The following is a 21,039-nucleotide window of genomic DNA, read 5'->3' as shown; positions in this document are numbered from 1 at the left end:
TATACTTGATCTGACAGATGGGCAGCAACATGCAGTAACCGGCATAATTCATACTCCGACAGACTGCTTTTCAATAAAGCACATACCCAGATGCTCTCCTCTCGTCGATATTGCTTCCAGTTCCTCCCGCCATCGCTGAACATCAGGAGGTAGCTGGTCACCCAGTCGGAGCTCCCGTATCCTCCCTGGGTGGCCACAGCTCTGACCTCCATTCTTTCTCCAAGGTCAATCTGCAGCCACTGGTATTTATTTGACACAAGGGGAGACCAGCCACCAGCCCCTTTTTGTGGGAATAAAAATAAGAAAACCGGTAAGGACAGAGAAATCTTTGAAATCTATATTAACCTGTAAGAATGGGATCATAAATAAGATTTATGAAAATCATAGTTTCAAATTCTGCATTATATAATGCTTCATAATTATACAGACACACTCTCACACACACACACAAACACAAAATAAAAACACAGGCTAAATGTAAATGGATGGAGCCTATATTAATTGTTTGTCTCTTAGTTCATAACCCCTGACTCTCTGGTATTGGGGTGTCCGGCTAAGTGAAATTGCTTAATGGAATAGGTGGACAACTAAACACCGTGCCATTACATCAGTGCTTGGAACTAGTGTCTTTACGGGCTTCAATGCATGACTTGCCCTTTGTTGGACATAAAGGAAAATCAAGCTAGAATACCTTAATTCTGGATTCCCAGCATGAGGAGGTACAATGTTGAATGTTGGGATAACAGAGATGGCTATGTCATAGCCCTACACTCAAGGTGCTGACAGACTCATAGGAGAAGCAGACATTTCACAGAACGATTTGAAATGCAATATGGGAGGGGTGGAGGTGAAAGTGCTTTCTGTGTAGGGAGGGAGAGTTCTACAAAGGCAGCAAGGAGGGTGAGAGAGAACCCAGAGGAAGTGAATAAGGAGGAGTTTCTCAGGTATTCAAGACAATAGATGCAGAGTGGAAATTACTGTGCTTTGTTTTCTCCAGTACCTGTGAGAAACCGAAGAATTAGGGATACCTGTGAATGTATTATTGATATATTTTGTTCTTCTAGTTTAACAGAAACATGGGTTTTGAATTTGGATTTAGATGTCATATTAAATTTTCTGAATTTGAATTATTATGCAATATAAAAATTGGGAAATAGGTTTGAAATGCATTCTGGAACTGATATTTTGCTAATTATCCGTGTCTAGAAAACAGTGTCATGTAAACAGTCCCTAACACAAAAAAGCTAGCTTTAAAAAAATTATTCCCCAGGCTTCCCTGGTGGCGCAGTGGTTGAGAGTCGGCCTGCCGATGCAGGGGACGCGGGTTCGTGCCCCAGTCCGGGAAGATCCCACATGCCGCTTAGAGGCTAGGCCCGTGAGCCATGGCCGCTGGGCCTGCGCGTCCGGAGCCTGTGCTCCGCAGTGGGAGAGGCCACGACAGCGAGAGGCCCGCGTACCACAAAAAAAAAAAAAAAAAAAAAAAAAAAATTCCCCATTGTCCTGTCATCTATTTTGAGGCTCTCATAATAAGGTCTGACACTTTAGACAACATTTATTATCTTTTTATTCGGGGCTATTATTAACATCCATGTCCTGATAACAAAAGCTGTTACGACCAAGTACATGTCAGGCGGTGTGTGACATGGCTACAAGACAGCTCAAAGGAAAATGGAAGTGGAGCACTTACATCAGGGTGTGGAGGTGAAACTCGCAAGTGGGCACATCTGTTGCTTCACTATGTCCTCCACTAACTGCACTACATGTATAACCCTTAGCAAAATTTAAAGCGTACAAATTCTTTAAAACTCAAATTCTTTCTAAGATTTCCTCATTTCCTGCAATCTTTATTCCAAAATTTCCTCTCAACCACAAGCACAATGTCTTTTCCTTTGATCCACATCTTAAATACGCCACAACTCTGGTGGTTCTGTAATGTATTTTTAAACTTTTTATTTTGAAATAATTTCAGATTTACAAACGAGTTGCAAAGATGGGATAGGGAATTCCTGTCTAAGTTTTACTCAGTGTGTCCTAATGTTAATAACTTACATCACCATGGTATTTTTTATCAAAACTAAGCTATTAACACTGGTACAATGGTAACAAAACGACAAACTATTTTGATGTCTCCAGTTTTTCCCCTAACTCCCTTTTTCTGTTCCAGGATCCCACATTGCATTTAGTCACCTTGTCTCCTTAGTGTCTTCCAACCTGTGATAATTTTCAGTCTTTCTTTGTCTTTAATAACAAGATTGATCACCACCCAACACCTCCCTGCTACTTCTACTGATTTGTGCAAAGGTCCCATCTAATGTTTGATGAAAGATAAGTCCTTCTGGGTTCTAGCTGAGGGTTAACTAATAGTCCCAAGTAACATTACTCTGCAACTGCCTGTAATTTTATAATAATTGCCAAAAGAAGTCAGAAATTGGGTGTTGGCATTTAGCTGATCATTTTAACTTAAAGGTTCTACATTTGAAGTTTTATATGAATCAGTTTAAATCTCTGAGAAACTGCTAAATGTCCTGTATTCTTAGTATCAAAGTTGTAAAGAATGTACTGAAGATACTTTTTCTTTTTGCATTTCACAATCTTTCTCTGTCATCTTTAATTTCTCTTGAAGCAGGAAGTATCATTAACACGGGTACCACATGTACAGAAATGCAAGAGTGAAAAGCATCAGCATGCTTCCAGCATGTTGCCCTGGGACCAGCCTCTCCCACAGATGCAGCCACATCTCTGTCAACCACTCTTCAACATCTGCAGGTAATCAACCTTGAACATTTCATATTCCTTACGGGTGGTGAGAAGGTGCTACTGGTATGCAAATTAAGCTATCTGATTAAGTAGGTACCCTGATAAAGTAATGAAACTGCAGAATTCCCTGTGCTGCAAAGCAGTTCATTTCAGCTGGATAACACAGCCATGGCGTAATCCCCAGACCCCTGTAGGGTGATGATGTGAGTTACTGTGCATTCGCCCATGCACACAGTCCACTGGGGTAGATGCCCTTTTTTCTAATGACTGGAAAAAGTGGGAAATGCACAAATATAACCTGAGGACTGTTAGGGAGCACCAAACAATTTTACTGAGGGGTAAGGGAGATCACTTTTCTGTAATGGAAAACAAAACAAAATACACTGAAACAACATTAAAGTGGGTAAGCTTGAGCACAGCCACCCCACCAGCTGGCAGCTGCAGAGCAATGGTTCTGAAACTGATCAGCCTGCATTATTAAATGTTGCAATCTTCAGTAAATTCCCCCTGGGAACCAATACCCCCTGAAACAGAGCCCAGGACTTTGCAATTACTGTTTTGGAGTCACCAGTGCTGAACCCACAAGAAAAGCACTTACCCTCCCACCCAGCTCTTCCCCTGACCGCATCACAGACTGTCTTTTTCCATTGTCACCCTCCTGTCTCCTGCCTCAGCCCCTTAGTTGAATAAAGTGTCACAATTTATACAAAGGAGAACATGCCCAGAGGGTCTGACTTGCACAGAACAAGGTTCCACAGCTTGGGACACTGAACACAAAACATCCCTCCCAGCAAAGTGTGATAGGTATGCTTTAGGGCTGCAATGAGAATTCAAGAAGCTGTGTTAGAGCATCTAGCACAATACTTTCTCTCCCAAACACGACCACAAGACGGGAGACAGTCATGGTGAAAGAGGGATGACATCCAGAGTGTGGGGCATTGTAGTCTTTTCATTACTGAATGGCCCGTTACCTGCCACTTTATACTAGATAAAGGAGAGAAAATGAGGAAAGCCAAAACTTGTCACAAGCATGTGATGTGTTCAGGACCCTCCCAGATGCTCTAAGTGCTACTTCACAACTCCTCCATGCACCAGGCAAGTGGGACAGGTGTTACAATCTCTGCTTTGCAGACAAGCAAAAAACAATCATTTTAGGTTCGTGTGAGGGTATTTTATTAAAGCTTAGCTCCCTTTTCATTCTCTACCCCTTCTAAGAACATATCCCTGTGATTTGTCAGTTATTCAGTATTGTTTGCTTATCAATAGCCAGACTGTCTTTTATACTGATATACTGGCAGATATCTTGGAAGGTTTCTGTCTCTAGTTATCCCTGTGTGATTGTTTCCCCCACCTTTGGTTGGCTCAGACACAGGCAGTGACTTGTGTCTCTGGGGAGAGGAAAGGCTGAACAGGAAACTCTCAGCTAGGGCCCTAATTATTCTGGTCACTGATCAAGATGAAAATGACCCCTACTCCTGGTGGCCACGGGGCATGCACTGTCATAATGAGTATCAGCTTTGTGCAGAGGGGGAAATTACCCAGAGGTGGAAATTAACCAGAGGTGAAAAGGAGAATAGCTCATGCCTTCTTCAAGTTGGAACAAGGTCCAGGGCAGAAAGATACCTAAGGGAGCAGAGTCAAGTGGGATAATTTGACGTGAACATATTCACCTATCTCCAGGGCATCTAAATGTCAAACAAGTAAATGGCTAAATTGAAATGGTAACCAAGGGAAGTTTCCCTCCAAGATCTTCATTACATTGTCTCAAATGGGAGCTCATCAAGCTCTGTGTATTTCTTTCTTCACTTAAATGCATCTTAATTCACAGAAAACTCATTCCAGATTCCAGGCAGGGCTGGGTGAGTGGGGACAGGGTGAGATAAGCAGGAGTGACAGATGTTCCCAGGAAAAAGGGGCCATAGGGCGGCAGGGCCTGGGGATGCTCCCTGACCATCCCACTCAGAGATCTCTGGGATGTATATATTGATGTTTTTGTCACAACCCTGCCTACATTGCTGAGGGAAATTTAAGCATTTGCTCCAGCTCTGATTTCTTAAGGAGCAATTCCAACTATCTACATATACCATTTCTGGCTATCAGGATGTAAAAAATGCAGAAATCCTCCCTCTGGACCTGTCTAGGTAACCTCTGATTCCCTTTCTGCTGTGCAGTCTGCTAGCAGCCTGAGCAGGACAGAACAGGTAGCTTTCCAAAAACTGCATCCATAATGAAAAAACCACACACAGCTGCCTAACTGTAAAACAGATTCCTGTACTAAATGCAGACATACCCTATAGTGGTTTTGTAAACAGACAATTAAAAATTAAATAAAAAATAAGTGTATACTTGTTAATTTGTGATTCAAATTAAATGCCAGTAATATTAAAGGAAAAAAACACAGTGTGACTGTTCACATGTGACTCCCTTAAGTTCTATGTGCAGTGTCCCCAGTGACCACTTTCAATGCCCTTGGCATTTAACATTCACGGCTGCAGCTCTTTCTGCATAAAATAAACAAAAATCCATTGCTACTGTGTGTTTTCTTTTGCTTCTCTCATAGACACTCCTGACCAAGTTTTAAAGAAACACACAGTAGAGAGGCATTCGGATCTGAGTTGATCTCAGGCTTTGCAGTTCTTATTTGTTTGAAGTTCTGTATTGACAAGACTATAAGATGATTTTGCTAATTTCTCACCTTAGAAATAAAATAAGAATTGCCCGGCAAGCCTATAAATCATCCAGACATGTACTAAATACCTCATTCATGACTGAATAAAATGTATGACCAAGTGTATTTGTGCATCTCCCGTGAAATCTTCATGTTTATGAGAGATGCAGCTCTGAGATCTTGTCTAATTCTATAAAAGCATCATTGTGCATCTTTCAGAGGCCCCCTGAGTTATTCAGAACAGATATGATTCCAGATCATCCTTGAGGCCACTCAGAATAGCTGCATCTCCCTCTGATATGTAGAGAACAGTGAGGAATCCAGGATGCCCAGAAGGGCAGGAGGCCAGGCACTCTGTTCCAAAGCCCCCACCACTTCCCAGGGACACACCATTACTCTTCTTAAAGCAACGGCTCCTTTTTCTTTTTAATTAAATTCAGTGTAGGATCAGGAAATGCAAGGGTGAGATGCTCAAATAAAACCATGAGTACTAAATTATCTATCCATACTTGACTGCTCACTTAGCCAGAAGCCTTTGGAAAAGAAGGCCATTGATCGTAAAACGTACATTTTCTTTAGGGATGTTACGTAGCTGAATTCATTACAATTTGTAAGCACACTGTGAAAGCCTTGGATAAAAAGAGATATGTCCAGACGAGCTGCTATACAAAATAGAGTAGTAAAATGAGAATGCAAAAAGGATGAGGTCTAAGCATCACAAAATATAAATACTACTGACAAAGGTGCATTTTTGGGGCGGGTAGGCATTCATCCCCAGCAAAGTATGGCATTATTTTGTGTCGGAGAAAAGCCTGCTCCACTGGATTTCCTTGGAGGATAACCCTGGAAATAATCTAGACTCCGACAATTCCCTTCTCATAAATCTTATTGATGACCATTTGCTGGCAATCAATAGAGAAGGAAGATATCAAAACAAACCAAAAAATGGATGATAAGCAAGAAGAAAGGTAGCAGATGAATACTAGCTGATATGATGAACCTGCTGCTTTCTTCAATTTCATTAAACTCAGTATAATTAATTTTTGAGCTATAAGAAGGAATATGAACTAAAAATGAAAATAATTCTGTCTGTGAAAGAATCAGGGTAGATTGACAAGAAGACAGTTGCAGACTCACCGTCTCTGCGATTAAGACTTGCAAAGCCAGGGCCATGGCTGCTGGACAGCTCTGAGGAGCTGCTGAAGGAAGCCCGGGGCAAGGCAGACGCCAGAGGAGCATCACAGCTATCTGGGGGGAAACACCACGTTTGGGTTAATACACTGATTAAAGCTTTCCTGTCTTCTCTTCCTCTCTTCTTCCTTCCCTTTTACTTTCCTTTCCTTCCTATTTCCCTGCCACCCTCCCTTCTTTTCTTCCTTAATTTCCTTTCTTTTTAGTTAACAGGCTAGGAAAATGCTAGAGCCTGTGGCAAACATCAGTCTTGATCAGAGGTGTGTTAGTAAATGTTTAACAACAGGCTCTTAAGGAAAATTAAAAACCCTGATTGGTAGCATTTGCCACTTTCTATGGTGTAAATACTCGTACCATGGCCAATTCAAAGCTATCAACGTGATGTCACTGACCATGAAGTCGGAAAAAGAATGCACACATCACATCATTATATAGTATTTTCACCACGCAGACACAAGGTATGTAAATAACCTCAAGAGCACTGATAACAGCAAGATGACATTAAAAAAGTAGGAAGTGGTGAGTTTTCAGAATATATTACTTTTGTTTTAATATGATTTAATTAATTACGTTTATATAATTTAATTTTTAATAATGATTGTATTTTCCTGCAAAATTCATGAGAAGTTAATGATTGGCTCTTGCTAGCTGCTAAAAATTGGTTCCAGCACATCACTCCTAAATGGGAAAATATTAAAAGTATTTTCTTGAAACTCAGAAAGAACACTTTCACAGGCATCACTGTTTCTATTGATCATTGCACTGAAAGTCCTATCAGTATGTAAGAGAAAATTTAAAAATTAAAAGCACAACATAGGGGAAAAAAAACCCAACTGTTATCGTTTCCAGATGATATGATTATGTAGGTAGAAATTCTGAAAGTCACTGGCTAGCTTAACAATTCATTATACAAAAGCTGATAGTATTTCTAAACTTATCCATAGTTAGAAATTAAATTAAATAGAATAGCAAATACTAACAAAACATATAAAGTATCTAAGAATGAATCTTACAGAATTTGCAGGACATTTATGGAGATTATTATAAAAATTGTATTGAAAGACATTAAAGAAAAACTACATAAATTCAGACTACAATGACGGCAAATAGGAAGACTACTTTTAAGGTACTAGTTTTCCCTAGCTTGATCTAAAGATTCAATAGAAGTTCAATCAAAGCTCAGGAGGGTTTTTCACAGATCTTGAAGCAGTGAACCACAGAGCTCAGGGGTTCTTAACATGTGGTACAAATATGATATAGGGGGTCCGTTGAGATGAATAGAACAAATTACATCTTTATTTTCACTAACCTCTAGCTAAAATTTAGCATATTCTTCAGTCAAAAATGTAGACAAACCAGACTATATTCACCAGTGCCCGTGCATTTGTTACCAACATAAGTTACAGATATTTTAATAGCAATCGTTGTCACAGATATCTAGAAATATTGCTTATGGTCCCCTTTACTTCAAAATAACAGTATTTATTAAAGTCACCACTAGATCTTGTTTTTTAATGTGCTAATAACTAAGAAGACATTATGTTACAATTTCTAGTACATTGATATCAGCATTTCAATATAACTATTTACTTTGTAACCCTATGTGTACATTTTATGCATTTACAAGCATTGCTGTGAGAAGGGGTAAGGTTTCAGCAAAGTGCCCGAAGGGTCCGTGGCACAAGGAAGAGCAAACAAGCACCCGTGGTGTGTGCACTGCAAGTACAAAGCTGTTGAGACATTACTGGGGCATTATTAGCCATTCAGAAAATTCCAGAAGATTGGGATCATCCACAAACCACAGTCAGCTGTGCTAACTCGAATGTTAACGTGACAGTTTCTCAGGGGTGACAGCCTGTTGAGCAGACCAGGCCTGCATCATTCCCCCTTTAGGTAAAGGGGTCCCAGGGATCTAACTAACCTGCTCAAAGTCACAGAGCTGGTTGAGGGTAAGTGAAGATTATCTCCATCAACTGTTTAGCTTGGGAAGCCTGCTCCTTTCCCAGCCTCCCCCACCCCCCCAGCACGGCTTCCTTTCTGAGTCTCCCCAGACGCTCCCACTCAGTCCCCTCTGCTCACATCTTTCTCATCTCACCATATTGGGGTCTCTCCTTTCTGGGCTGGAAACAGTGAGGACCAAGTGTAGATCCTGGAGGCAGACAGGGTGTGGGCATGGCATTTACCAAGGTGCCTACTCTTGGGAAGTCACTGGCCCTCCCTAAACCTCAGTTACCTCATCTATACAATGAGGATGTCACACAACTGAATCACACAACTGGACAAAGGGGAATCACACAACTCATAGGGTTTCTATGAGGATTTAAAGTGTTTGCTTTTATTATTTTCAGTATGGTAAGACAAGTCATCACATAAGCTTCTTCAAAATATTCTATAAGGACGTTTTCCCTATAGAGAGATATAGAAGGCAGCATTCAACGTTCCAAGCCATATTCTCATTTTTTATTCTTTCCTCAAAAGAAGGCATATGAATCTTAGTCTTGAAAAAAAGAAAGAGTAAGATGTACTTGCTCTTATGAAGTCATCTTTGCCTTTGAGAAACAATTTTAAAAGTGATCATTTTCTTTACAACCCTAATTGGTTGTTCCAACTCACTTCCACACAGTCAAATTTGAGAATGCACGTGATCAAAAAATGTGACCATGTCCAATAAGGTACTTGGAAAAGAGCGGCTCTGTGTTTGGACAGTGTTTTCTGTACATTCACTGTGTTTTTAACTAAATTACATTCAAGTAAGGTGAAGTCTCAGATGCCCCCCAAAAATCTCCTTAACCGTTGTTTTCAATCTGAAATGTCTATATTTTATACTACAATTTCTGGAGCCAAAATTGTTAAGACACAATTTAATTTTCTTTTTCTGGAATCATTAAAAAATATTTGATTTCCACTGAATATTATTCTTATCAAAAGTCTGATAGATACTATTTCTATCCAAAAAAGAAAGACGAATCCTGAAATGCTTCAAAGCTACAACAATTATTCATAAATAATTGTTTTTAACAATTATGGCAAAACAACTGAAAAGTACAACTATTTACCACTTAGGGGGAAAATGAGGTGAGTACAAGTAATAACCTTATAAGAATTAACAAATGAAAATAGACAGATAATATTACAGTTAAATAGGCTAAAGCAAGTTTATTTCTCTTCATAATAACACTCACATTAATAAGAAATTATTCTATGAAATAATCTCAGTTTTGAAATGTGCTCATTCCTTCAAAAGTTCAAATGTACTCAGAAGTTCAAATGTACTCAGAAGCTCAGAAAAGCTTAGGAACTCTAAAGGGAAACTGATGATCCATTGTAATGTGTCTTATAGAAAATACAAACACACCATAATGATTTTTTTTTTCTAACATCTTTATTGGGGTATAATTGCTTTACAATGGTGTGTTAGTTTCTGCTTTATAACAAAGTGAATCAGTTATACATATACATATGTTCCCATATGTCTTCCCTCTTGCGTCTCCCTCCCTCCCACCCTCCCTATCCCACCCCTCCAGGCTGTCACAAATCACCGAGCCAATATCCCCGTGCCATGCGGCTGCTTCCCACTAGCTATCTACCTTACTACGTTTGTTAGTGTGTATATGTCCATGACTCTCTCTCGCCCTGTCACAGCTCACCCTTCCCCCTCCCCATAACCTCAAGTCTGTTCTCTAGTAGGTCTGCGTCTTTATTCCTGCCTTGCCCCTAGGTTCTTCATGACATTTTTTTTTCTTAAATTCCATATATATGTGTTAGCATACGGTATTTGTCTTTTTCTTTCTGACCACCATAATGATTTATGTATGATTCAGATCAGAGTGCTCAGAACATCCTTGTGTGCACGCTTCTATAATAAATTCTTATGTATTAAATAATCAAACATTGTCTCAGCAGCTGTACCTATTGTAACATCATTTTAATCAATAGCCTATTGTTTGTCCTGCCAAAAGAACAACTTTATACTGAAATTATTAAACAATATTTCAGCTTCTGTTTTTAAAAATTATATATTTTTTTTCTCCAGGTAAAATCTTAGAAATTTGGAACTTCCCATAGCTGGGGAAAACATAGTTGCCTTAATCCTCTCAATCTAAGTGACACTATCTGAGTGTTTTCCAAACCCTTGACCTCCTCCTAAAACTACTTAAATCTGCCCCCTCCATAAATAAAAAACAGTCCCAGACAAACCTCTTTGGATTACTACAGCTCATTGGTGATGCGTGCTCTTAGTTTCTTCAGAACGTTCAAATCCAGTTTATACACAACTGTATATAAATGGCATCTTTCCAATATGCATTATGGTCTAAACTAGGCTAAAAATTCCTCAGCAAAGAAAATGCCACTTAACTGAATTCATTGATGAGCTCTAGTAGTTTTCTGGTAGCATCTTTAGAATTTTCTATGTCTAATATCATATCATCTGCAAACAGTGACAGTTTTACTTCTTTCTTTTCCAATTTAGATTCCTTTTCTTTTTCTTCTCTGTTTGCCATAGCTAGGACTTCCAAAACTATGTTGAATAAAAGTGGTGAGAGTGGACATCCTTGCCTTGCTTCTGATCTTAGAGGACATGCTTTTAGATTTTCACTGTTGAGTATGATGTTAGCTGTAGGTTAGTTGTATATGGCCTATATTATTTTGAAATATGTTCCCTCTATGCCCCTTTCTGGAGAGTCTTTAATCATAAATAGGTGTTGAATTTTGTCAAAAGCTTTTTCTGCATCTATTGAGATGATCATATGGTTTTTATTCTTTAACTTGTTGATGTGGTGAATCACAGCCATTGATTTGCAGATACTGAAAAACCCTTGCATCCCTAGGATAAATCCCACTTGATCATAGTGTATGATCCTTTTAATGTATTGTTGGATTTGGATTGCTAGTATTTTGTTGAGGACAGATGAATGGATAAAGAAGATGTGGTATATATATACAATGGGATATTACTCAGCCATTAAAAAGAATGAAATAATGCCATTTGCAGCAACATGGATGGACCTGGAGATTATCATACTAAGTGAAATAAGTCAGACAGAGAAAGACAAATATCTATTAAAAAATTTGAAACAATAATTCAAATAATTCTTTTAATAATATAATAATAACCTTCCAAAACAGAAGGCACAAAGTCCAGAGGGCTTCCCTAGTGAATTCTGCCAAACATTTAAGGAAGAAATCATGCCATGTCTCCATAATCCCTTTTAGAAGATAGAAGCAGAGGAATACTTTTTAACTTATTCTATGAGGCTAATATTAGCATAATACCAAAACCAATCACAGATATTACAAGAAAAGAAACCTACAGACCAATATTTCTCATGAACACAGATGCAAAATTCTCAACAAAATATTAGCAATCAAATCCAACAATGTATAAGAATTACAGGGAATTCCCTGGCAGTCCAGTGGTTAGGACTCCATGCTTCCACTGCAGGGGGCCCGGGTTCAATCCCTGGTGAGGGAACTAGTATCCCACAAGCCACACGGTGTGGCCAAAAAAAAATAAAGTAAAATAAAATAAAATTTTTAACAAATAGATTTAAAATAAATAGAAGAAGAATTACGTACTGAAACAAGTGGAATTTGTTCCAGGTATTCAGGGCTGGTTCAACATTCAAAAATCAGTTTATGTAATCCATCACATCCACAAGCTAACAAAGAAAAATCACATGGTACTATCAATAGATGAAGAAAAGCATCTGACAAAATCCAACACCCAACCATGGTAAAAACTCTTGGTAAACTAGGAATAGAGTTGAACTTTCTCAAATTGATAAAGAATATCTACCAAAAATTTACAGCTAACACCACACTTAATGGTGAGAAACTTGAAACTTTCCCCACTAAGGTCAAGACTAGGCAAAGATTTTCCCTCTCACCACTCCTTTTCCACATCCTACTAGAAGTCTTAGTTAATGCAATTAGACAAGAAAAGGAAATAGAAGGGATACAGATTAGGAAAGAAATGTCTTTGTTATGGATGACAAGATCATCTATGCAAAAACTCCTGGAACTAATAAGTGGTTATAGCAAGGTCACAGGATACAAGGTTAAAATACAAAAGTCAATTGGTTTTTTATATACCAGCAATGATAAAGTGGAATTAGGACTCTGAAACACTATGCTATTTACATTAGCACCTAAAAAATATAAAATATTTAGGTATAAATCTAACAAAATATGCATGAGATCTATATGAGGAAAACTACAAAACTCTGAGGAATTAATCAAGGAAGAACTAAATAAACGGAGAGATACTCCGTGTTCATGGACAATACTCAATATTGTCAAGATTTCAGTTTTTCCCAATTTGATCTATAGATTCAAGGCAATCTCAATCAAAATTCAGGCAAGTTATTTTGTGGATATCAACAAACTGATTCTAAAGTTTATGTGGTGAAGCAAGAGACCCAGAATAACCAAAACAATATTGAAGAAGAACAGAGTGGTAGGAATGACACTAACTGATTTCAAGACTTACCATAAAGGTACAGTAATTAAGACAGTGTATTGGCAAAAGAACTGACAAATAGATCAGTGAAACAGAACAGAGAGCCCTGAAGTAGACCTACACAAATATAATCAATTGACCTTTGACAAAGTAGTGAAGGCAATACAATAGAGCAAAGATAGTCTTTTCAATAAATGGTAATGGAACAAATCGACTTCCATAAGCAAAAACATGAATCTAGACACAGACTTTTCACCCTTCACAAAAATTAATTCAAAATGGTTCACAGATCTAACTGTAAAGCACAAAACTATAAAACTCCTTGAAGATAACATAGGAGAAAATCTAGATGAACTTGTGTTCTGCAAAGACTTTGTAGATACAAAGCCACGATCCATGAAGAAAAGAATTGATAAGATGGACTTTATTAAAATTAAAAATGTCTGCCCTGCAAAAGGCAGTAAAGAGAATGAAAACACAAGCCATAGGATGGGAGAAAATATTTGTAAAATACACATCGGACAAATGACTTTTATCCAAAATATGCAAAGAACTCAAACTTACCAATAAGAAAACAAACAACTCCAATTAAAATACGGTCCAAAGCTGACTTTAACAGACACTTCACCAAAGAAGATATACAGATGAGAAAGAAGTACATGAAAAGATGCGCCACATCATATGTCTTCAGAGAAATGCACATTAAAACAACAATGAGATACCACTACACTCCTATGAAAATGGTCAAAATCTGGAATACTAATGACACCAAATGCTGGCGAGGATGGAGAGCAACAGGAACTCTCATTGCTGGTGGGAATGCAAAATGGTGCAGCCTTTTTGGAAGACTGGCCGGTTCTTACAAAACTAAACATATTCCTACATGCAATCCAAAATCTGTTCCTTGGTATTTACCCAAAGAGATTGAAAACTTATGTCTACACAAAAACATGCACAAAAATGTTTATAGCAGCTTTAGTCATTAAACTCCAACGCTTGGAAGCAAACAAGACATCCTTTAGTAGGGAATGGGTAAACAAACTGTGGTACATCCATACAGTGGAACATTAGTAATAAAAAGAAATGATCCATCAAGCCATGAAAAGACACAGAAGAAACTTAAATGCATATTACTAAGTGAAAGAAGCCAGTCTTAAAAGGCTACATACCATATGATTCTAGCTATATGATATTCTAGATAAAACAGAATTGTGAAGCCAGTAAAATGATCAGTGGTTGCCAGTGTTTAGATGGGAGAGAGGAATGAATAAGAGGAACACAAGGGATTTTAAGAGCAGTGAAACTATTCTGTGTAATAACATAATGCTGCATACATGTTATTATACATTTGTCCAAACCCACAGAATGTATGACACCAAGAGTGAACCATAAACTATGGACCTGGGGTGACTATCATGTGTCAGCGCAGGTTCATCAATTGTAAAATAAAAAAAGTTATCAGCACCACTCTGGAGAAGGATGCTGGTAATGGAGGAGACTAAGCATGTGTGAGGAAAGGGGGTATATGGGAAATCTCTGTACTTTCTGCTCAATTTTACATAAACCTAAAACTGCTCAAAAAATAAAGTTTATTTTTTAAAAAGGGCAGGGGGGCTTTCTCTTTATCAACTACCCTGAGTATTCACTTAAAAATAAATGCTATGGTAAGTAAAAAAAGAAATTAAAAATAAATAAATAAATAAATGCTATGATTTAAATAACTTACTGAGAAAGAAGAGAAACTCTCAGGTTTCTTTTCCCCCAGTTATACATCCAGGAGCCCATTTATAAAACTTAGTTCTATCCCTTCATGGTTTTAAAATTGTGCAAGGATGTGGGACTCTACCAGCCTTCAGAGGAATCAAATATCTGGAGGGAGAATGGTTGTAGTTTTTCATGGATTGTCCTCCTTCAGCACCCTAAGCAGACAAGGATTTAGACCTGTTTTAAAGGTCAATTTTAATTAGCCCAATTATTATTCCCTCACGACTGCTGAAAAATTATATTCAGCAAAAGGAACAGATTCCCAGTGACGGGAGTGTTTCTAAAATTATAACTTGTGCCAGTTTAATGAATCATACTGCTTCTCACATAGGAACAGCACTGTTTTTTTTTTAAAAGAACCACTATTTATCTTTATTTCTTCAGCTTCTGTCACAGTGCCTGGCACATGGTAAGCATTTGATAAATGTTTCCTGAATTAAATTGATCACAAGTCCAAGAGCAACTTTCTTAAATCTCCATATCTAAGTTATATTTCAACCCTGAAATATATTGAGCTTAAAACATTGAAACAGCCAAGTTTCATCCTAACAGAAGGCATTCTCATTCCTGCTTAAACAGGGCATGTCAGTAAAATTCAGCAACCCAACACACTCAGATATTTTTCAAAAATAATTCACAAATGGAAAGATTAGAACATGTCTGTGTTAGAAGTAACATCTCTAGATTTATCAAGATTGTATAATTTTGTGCAATGAAATTCAGGGGAGAAATAGACACAGCAGTTTTTCAGACACTGATACCCAAGGGGCAATTCCCCATCCCTGCCCCTGAAATTCTGATTTAGTGAGAGGATTTTTTTGTGTACTTAAGGAAGACACATTCTGTTCTTCAGAGAAGGAAATGTACAACACTCGGGACAGGAGCTGAGAGATCTCTGCAGTGGATGAAAACCTCAACTGTGCCAGGAGAGACCCTCAAAGTGGCCACCAGGAGTATGCACTAAATTGCAGCCCTGGTATCTGTATTATGTTCTGTGGTTATTAAACCAGGATTGGAGAGTTGGGCAGTGTAAAAGACATACTTTCAAAAATCTGAAGCCCTATCACGCTAGTGCCCAGAAAGATGCACTTGGGAAACTCAGCTGTTGACTCATATTAGTATTGATATTACTTTAAATATTTAGTTTAAAAAGATTTTCACTATCCATAGCTCATTAACTGGAAAACTTCCTTGCTTGTATATAAATCTGAAATATCCATCTAAGGGGCAAAATCTAATATTCCACACAACTTACTCAAATTGTTGAAATAGTCACAGAGCAATGAAATATGCAGTTTTGGAGTGATGTCAGTACCATGATAGTGTGAATCGTTCCTTTTTTTCTCTCTCTCCTTTGATTTACAACTATTAGGACGTCCATAACCAGAAAAAAAAAAAAGCATCTATCCACAGCATACACCGACATCCAAGAGATCCATCCACCTGTGCATCCAAAGTGGGTGGACTGGACCATGGAGTAGGTAGCAGAGATCGAGGGAAGTGGCTGCAGAGCTGGTGGCAGGAGGCTGTGACAGCATAGAAGGCGGCTGCTGTTCTGGCAGCAAGCCAGCACAACCTTTCTGGCAGAGGAGGTGGAGGATGAAGGCAGTGACTGGAAGTCTGTCCAGCCGCATGTGTTACAGCCGGCGGGACCAGTTTCTCTCTCTGAGGAGATACTGCAGTGAATGGGCAGAGGGAAAGGAAAGGTAAGTAGATAGACAAAGAGAACTGAAGTAAAATATCTCCTGCTGTCTGCCCTTGGAGGCAAGGGGACCGACCACCCAAGGACCCCTGGGACTCCGCCCCCATCCCAACTTGAGGATACCTCTACCAGGCCATGGACACCCACAAAGCCCCAAGTGCTAAGTACATGCACCTCCCCCCCGTGCCCACATTCTGCCACCACGCGTTTTTTTGTTGTTGTTTTTGTTTTGTTTTGTCTTAACTGTGTGGGTTCCCAATCTTAGAAGCCGCTAGTTAACGCTGGTAAGAGAAACCAAAAACTTGTGCCATAGCGCCACCTTCTGTAAAGGAAGGCTCCTAACTACCAACCTGTTGCATTCTTAGGATCAAAGTAAACAAAGTCTTACCTAAATAAAAATGGTGTTCCATTTTTTATTTAGGGAATCATGGTAATACGGTATGGCAAAAAAAAAAAAAAAAAAAAAAAAACAGACAATTTTCCAGCAACTAAACCCAAAGGTATGGAATATTGTGATCTAACTGATAAAGAGTTTTAAATAGCTGTTATGAAGAAATTCAATAGAAAACTCATAAAGACAATGCAATGATATTAGGAATGAAAATAACAAGCAGAAGGAATACTTTACCAAAGAGATTAAAATTCTAAAAAAGAATCAGAGATTTCTGGAGCTGAAGAACTCAATAAATGAGATAAAGAATGCATTACAATGCACTTGAAATAGAGCAGATCAGGTAGAAGAGAGAATTAGCAAGCTCAAGGACAGAAATATAGAAATAATTCAGGTGGAAGAAGAGAGTGAACTAAGATTTTTAAAAAGTGAAGCCTATCTGATTCTATTGGAAAGGGAAATGTAAGAATAATGGGCATCCCAGAAGGAGAAGAGAGTGGGAAGGGGACAGAGTTTATTTAAAGAAATAATAGCTGAGAAATTCCCAAACCTGGGTATGGGATGAATATACAGATCCACGAAGCTAACAGAATATCTTGTTATCTCATCACAAAAAGAGCTCTAAAACACATTTTAATGAAGTTGTCAAAATTCAATTATAAAGAAGCAATTTTAAAGGCAGCCAGGGGTGGGGGGGAAAGACAGCAACCTACAAAGGAACCCCCATTAGGCTACAGTAGATTTCTCAGCAGAAAATTTTCAGGTCAGGAGACAGATAGTGGAATGACATATTCAAAATATTGAAAGATAAAAATTTCCATCTAAGAATACTCTATGTGGCAGTTGTCCTTCAGATATAAAGGAGAATTAAAACCTTTCCCAGACAAACTAAAGCTGAGGGAGTTTACCACCACTAGACTTGCCTTATGAGAAATGTTGAAAGGAGCTCTTCAAGCTGAAACAAAAAGACAAAAGTACACAAAACTCTGATTAAGATGATAAATACTCATAATTAGAATACTGTAAATCTTTTTTAGAACAGTATATTAAATTCTTAACTATAATATAATGGTTAAAGGAAAAGAGCATTAAAAATAGCTATAGATACTACAACTTGGTAATGAAATCACAGCATAGAGATAATTTCTAACATTAAAAATATGAAAGGGGAAGAGTAAGTAAGAAGATGAAACCTTTATAAGTGAATGAAGATAAACTGGCAACAGCAGGAAAGGGGCTATTTTACCTGTAAGATGTTTTATGTAAACTTCATGGTAACAACAAGCAAAAATCTAGAGCAGAAACATAAACATAAAAAAGGGGAGAGTGAGCAAATCACCATGGAAAACCACCAACTTATAAAGGCAAACAGAAAGAGAAGAAAAAAGGAAAAACAGAGAGACAAAATAAGCAGAAGGCAAAAGATAAAATGGCACTAGTAAATTCTTACATATCAATGATCACCCCTAAATGTAAACAGATTGAACTCACCGATCAAAAGGCACATAGTGGGTAGATGGCTGAAAAACCAAGGTCCAGCTCTATGCTCTCTACAGAAGACTCATTTCAGCTCTAAAGGCACATAGGCTCAAAGTGAAAGGATGGAAGATGATATTCCAAGCAAATAGAAATGAAACGAAGGTGGATATAGCCATCCTTGTATCAGACAAAACACACTTCAAGCCAAAAAAGGTAAGAAGAGACAAAGAAGGTCTGTAAAGGGGTCACTACATGAAGAAGATATAACAATAATAAATATGTACGTTCCCAAAACCTGATCACTGAAATATATAAGTATGTAATAATAGATATTAAGGAACAAATAGACAACAATGCAGTAATTGTAGGAACTTCAATACCCCACTATCAGCAATGGATAGATTGTCTTGACAGAAAATCAACAAAGAAACGTTGGACTTGAACCACACCTTAGAACAAATAGATTTAATAGACACATATAGAATATTCTATCCAACAGTAGCAGAACACACATTCTTCTCAAGTGCACATAGAACATTCAGGCTGGATCATATGATAGGTCACAAAACAAATCTTAGCAAACTTAAGAAGACTGAAATCGTATCAGCTATCTTCTGTGACCACAATTGGCATGAAACTGGAAGTCCACAACAAGAGGGAGATGAGAAGATCTACAAACATGTGGAAAGTAAACACACGCCTAAACAACCATTGTGTCAAAGAAGAAATCAAAAAGGAAATAAAAAATATCTCAAAACAAATGAAAATGAAAACACAACATATCAAATATCATGGCATGCAGCAAAAGCAGATCTGAGTGGAAAGTTTATAGTAATAAACACATTAAGATGTTAGAAAAATCTCAAGTAAACAACCTAACTTTATACCTCAAGGAACTAGAAAAAGAAGAAAAAATTAAGCCCAAAGTTAGCAGAACTAAGGAAACAGTAAGTATCAGAATGCAAATAAATGAAATAGAAACCAGAAAAACAATAGAAAGGATCAAGGAAACTACAAAATGTTTCTTCAAAAAGATAAACAACATTGACAAACCTTTAGTTAGACTAAGGAAAAAAAAGAAGAGTCAAATAAATAAAATTAGAAATGAAAAGAGAAGACATTACAACTGATACTACAGAAATACATAGAATCATAAGACACTACTATGAACAATTACATGCCAATACAACCTAAATTAAATGGATACATTTCTAGAAACACAAACCTACCATGACTGAATCAGGAAGAAATAGAAAGTAGGAACAGACCAATAATGAGTAAAGTAAAGACACTGTATCAGTAATTTAAAAATTCCCAACACAGAAAACTCCAGGACCAGATAACTCCCCTGCATAAATCTATCAAACATTTAAAGAAGTAATACCAATCCTCCTCAAACTCTTCCAAAATATTGAGGGGGAGAAAACACTTCCAAACTTGTTCTATGAGGCTAGCATTACCTTGATAGCAAAGCCAGATAAGGATACCACAAGAAAAGAAAACTATAGACCAATATCCCTGATGAACATAGGTGCAAAAATTCTCAACAAAATATTAGCAAACCAAATTCAAGAACACATTAATAGAAATATATACGATGACCAAGCGGAATTTATTCCTAGGATGAAAGGATGGGTCAACATATGCAAATCAATAAATCCAACACATCACATCAATAAAATAAAAAATAAAAATCAAATGATTTTTTCAATAGAGAAAGAAAAAGCATTTGACATAAAACAACATCTTTTCATAATAAAAACCCTTAATAGACTGGGTATAGAAGGAACATACTTCAACATAAAGGCCATGTATAACAAACACAAGGGTAACATTATACCTGATGGAGAGAAATGGAAAGTGTTTCTTCTGAGACCAGGAACAAGGCAAGGATGCCCAGTCTCACTACTCTTATTCAATATAGTACTGGAAGTCCTAGCTAGAGCAATTATGCAAGACAAAGAAATAAAATATATCCAAATCAGAAATGAAGAAGTAAAACTGTCATTATTTGTTGATGATATGATTGAACATATAGAAAATCCCAAAGAATCAGCCAAAAAACTACTGAAATTAACCAACGATTTCAGTAAATTGGCAGGATACAAAGTCAACATACAGAACTCAATTTGATCCCTCCACACTAATAATAAAGCATCTGAGAAAGAAATAAAGAAAACCATCCCTTTCACAATAGCATCAAAAACAATAAAATACTTAGGAATAAATTTAACCAAGGAAGTGAAAGATCTGTACAATTAGAACTGCAAAACTGCTGAAAGAAATCAAGGACACAAACAAATGGAAAGACACAAACAAAATCAAAGAAATTGAAGACACAAACCAATGTTCAAGCATCCAAAGAGTTAATATTGTTAAAATATCAATAGTTCTAAAGCCATCAACAAATTGAACATAGTCCTCACCAAAATACCAAAGGCATTCTTCACAGAAATAGAAGAAACAATCCTAAAATGTGTGTGGAACCACAAAAGACCTCAAACAGCCAAAGCAATCTTGAGAGAAAAGAGCAAAGCCAGAGATACCACACTTCTGGATTTCAAGCTATACCACAAAGCCATAGTAGAAAAACAGTATTGTACTTGGAGGAAAAAAAGACATATTGA

At 37.5% G+C, this 21,039-nt stretch overlaps 1 protein-coding gene across 2 annotated transcripts in view; it reads right to left on the bottom strand.

Moving 5' to 3' along the window:
* LOC132523003 (contactin-associated protein-like 3) overlaps positions 1-21,039 on the bottom strand; it is a 187,138-nt gene that overhangs the window by 141,753 nt on the left and 24,346 nt on the right. For both annotated transcript variants that reach the window (XM_060153572.1, XM_060153573.1), the window contains exons 2-3: positions 6,563-6,673; positions 87-280 (exon numbers count right to left, since the gene is read on the bottom strand). In XM_060153572.1, the coding sequence (XP_060009555.1) occupies positions 87-280; positions 6,563-6,673 (305 nt within the window). The remainder of the gene's footprint in view (positions 1-86; positions 281-6,562; positions 6,674-21,039) is intronic.

This window comes from Lagenorhynchus albirostris, chromosome 7, assembly GCF_949774975.1.
Source record: "Lagenorhynchus albirostris chromosome 7, mLagAlb1.1, whole genome shotgun sequence".
Classification (NCBI taxonomy): Eukaryota; Metazoa; Chordata; class Mammalia; order Artiodactyla; family Delphinidae; genus Lagenorhynchus; species Lagenorhynchus albirostris.
This window is presented reverse-complemented; position numbering and strand designations above follow the sequence as displayed.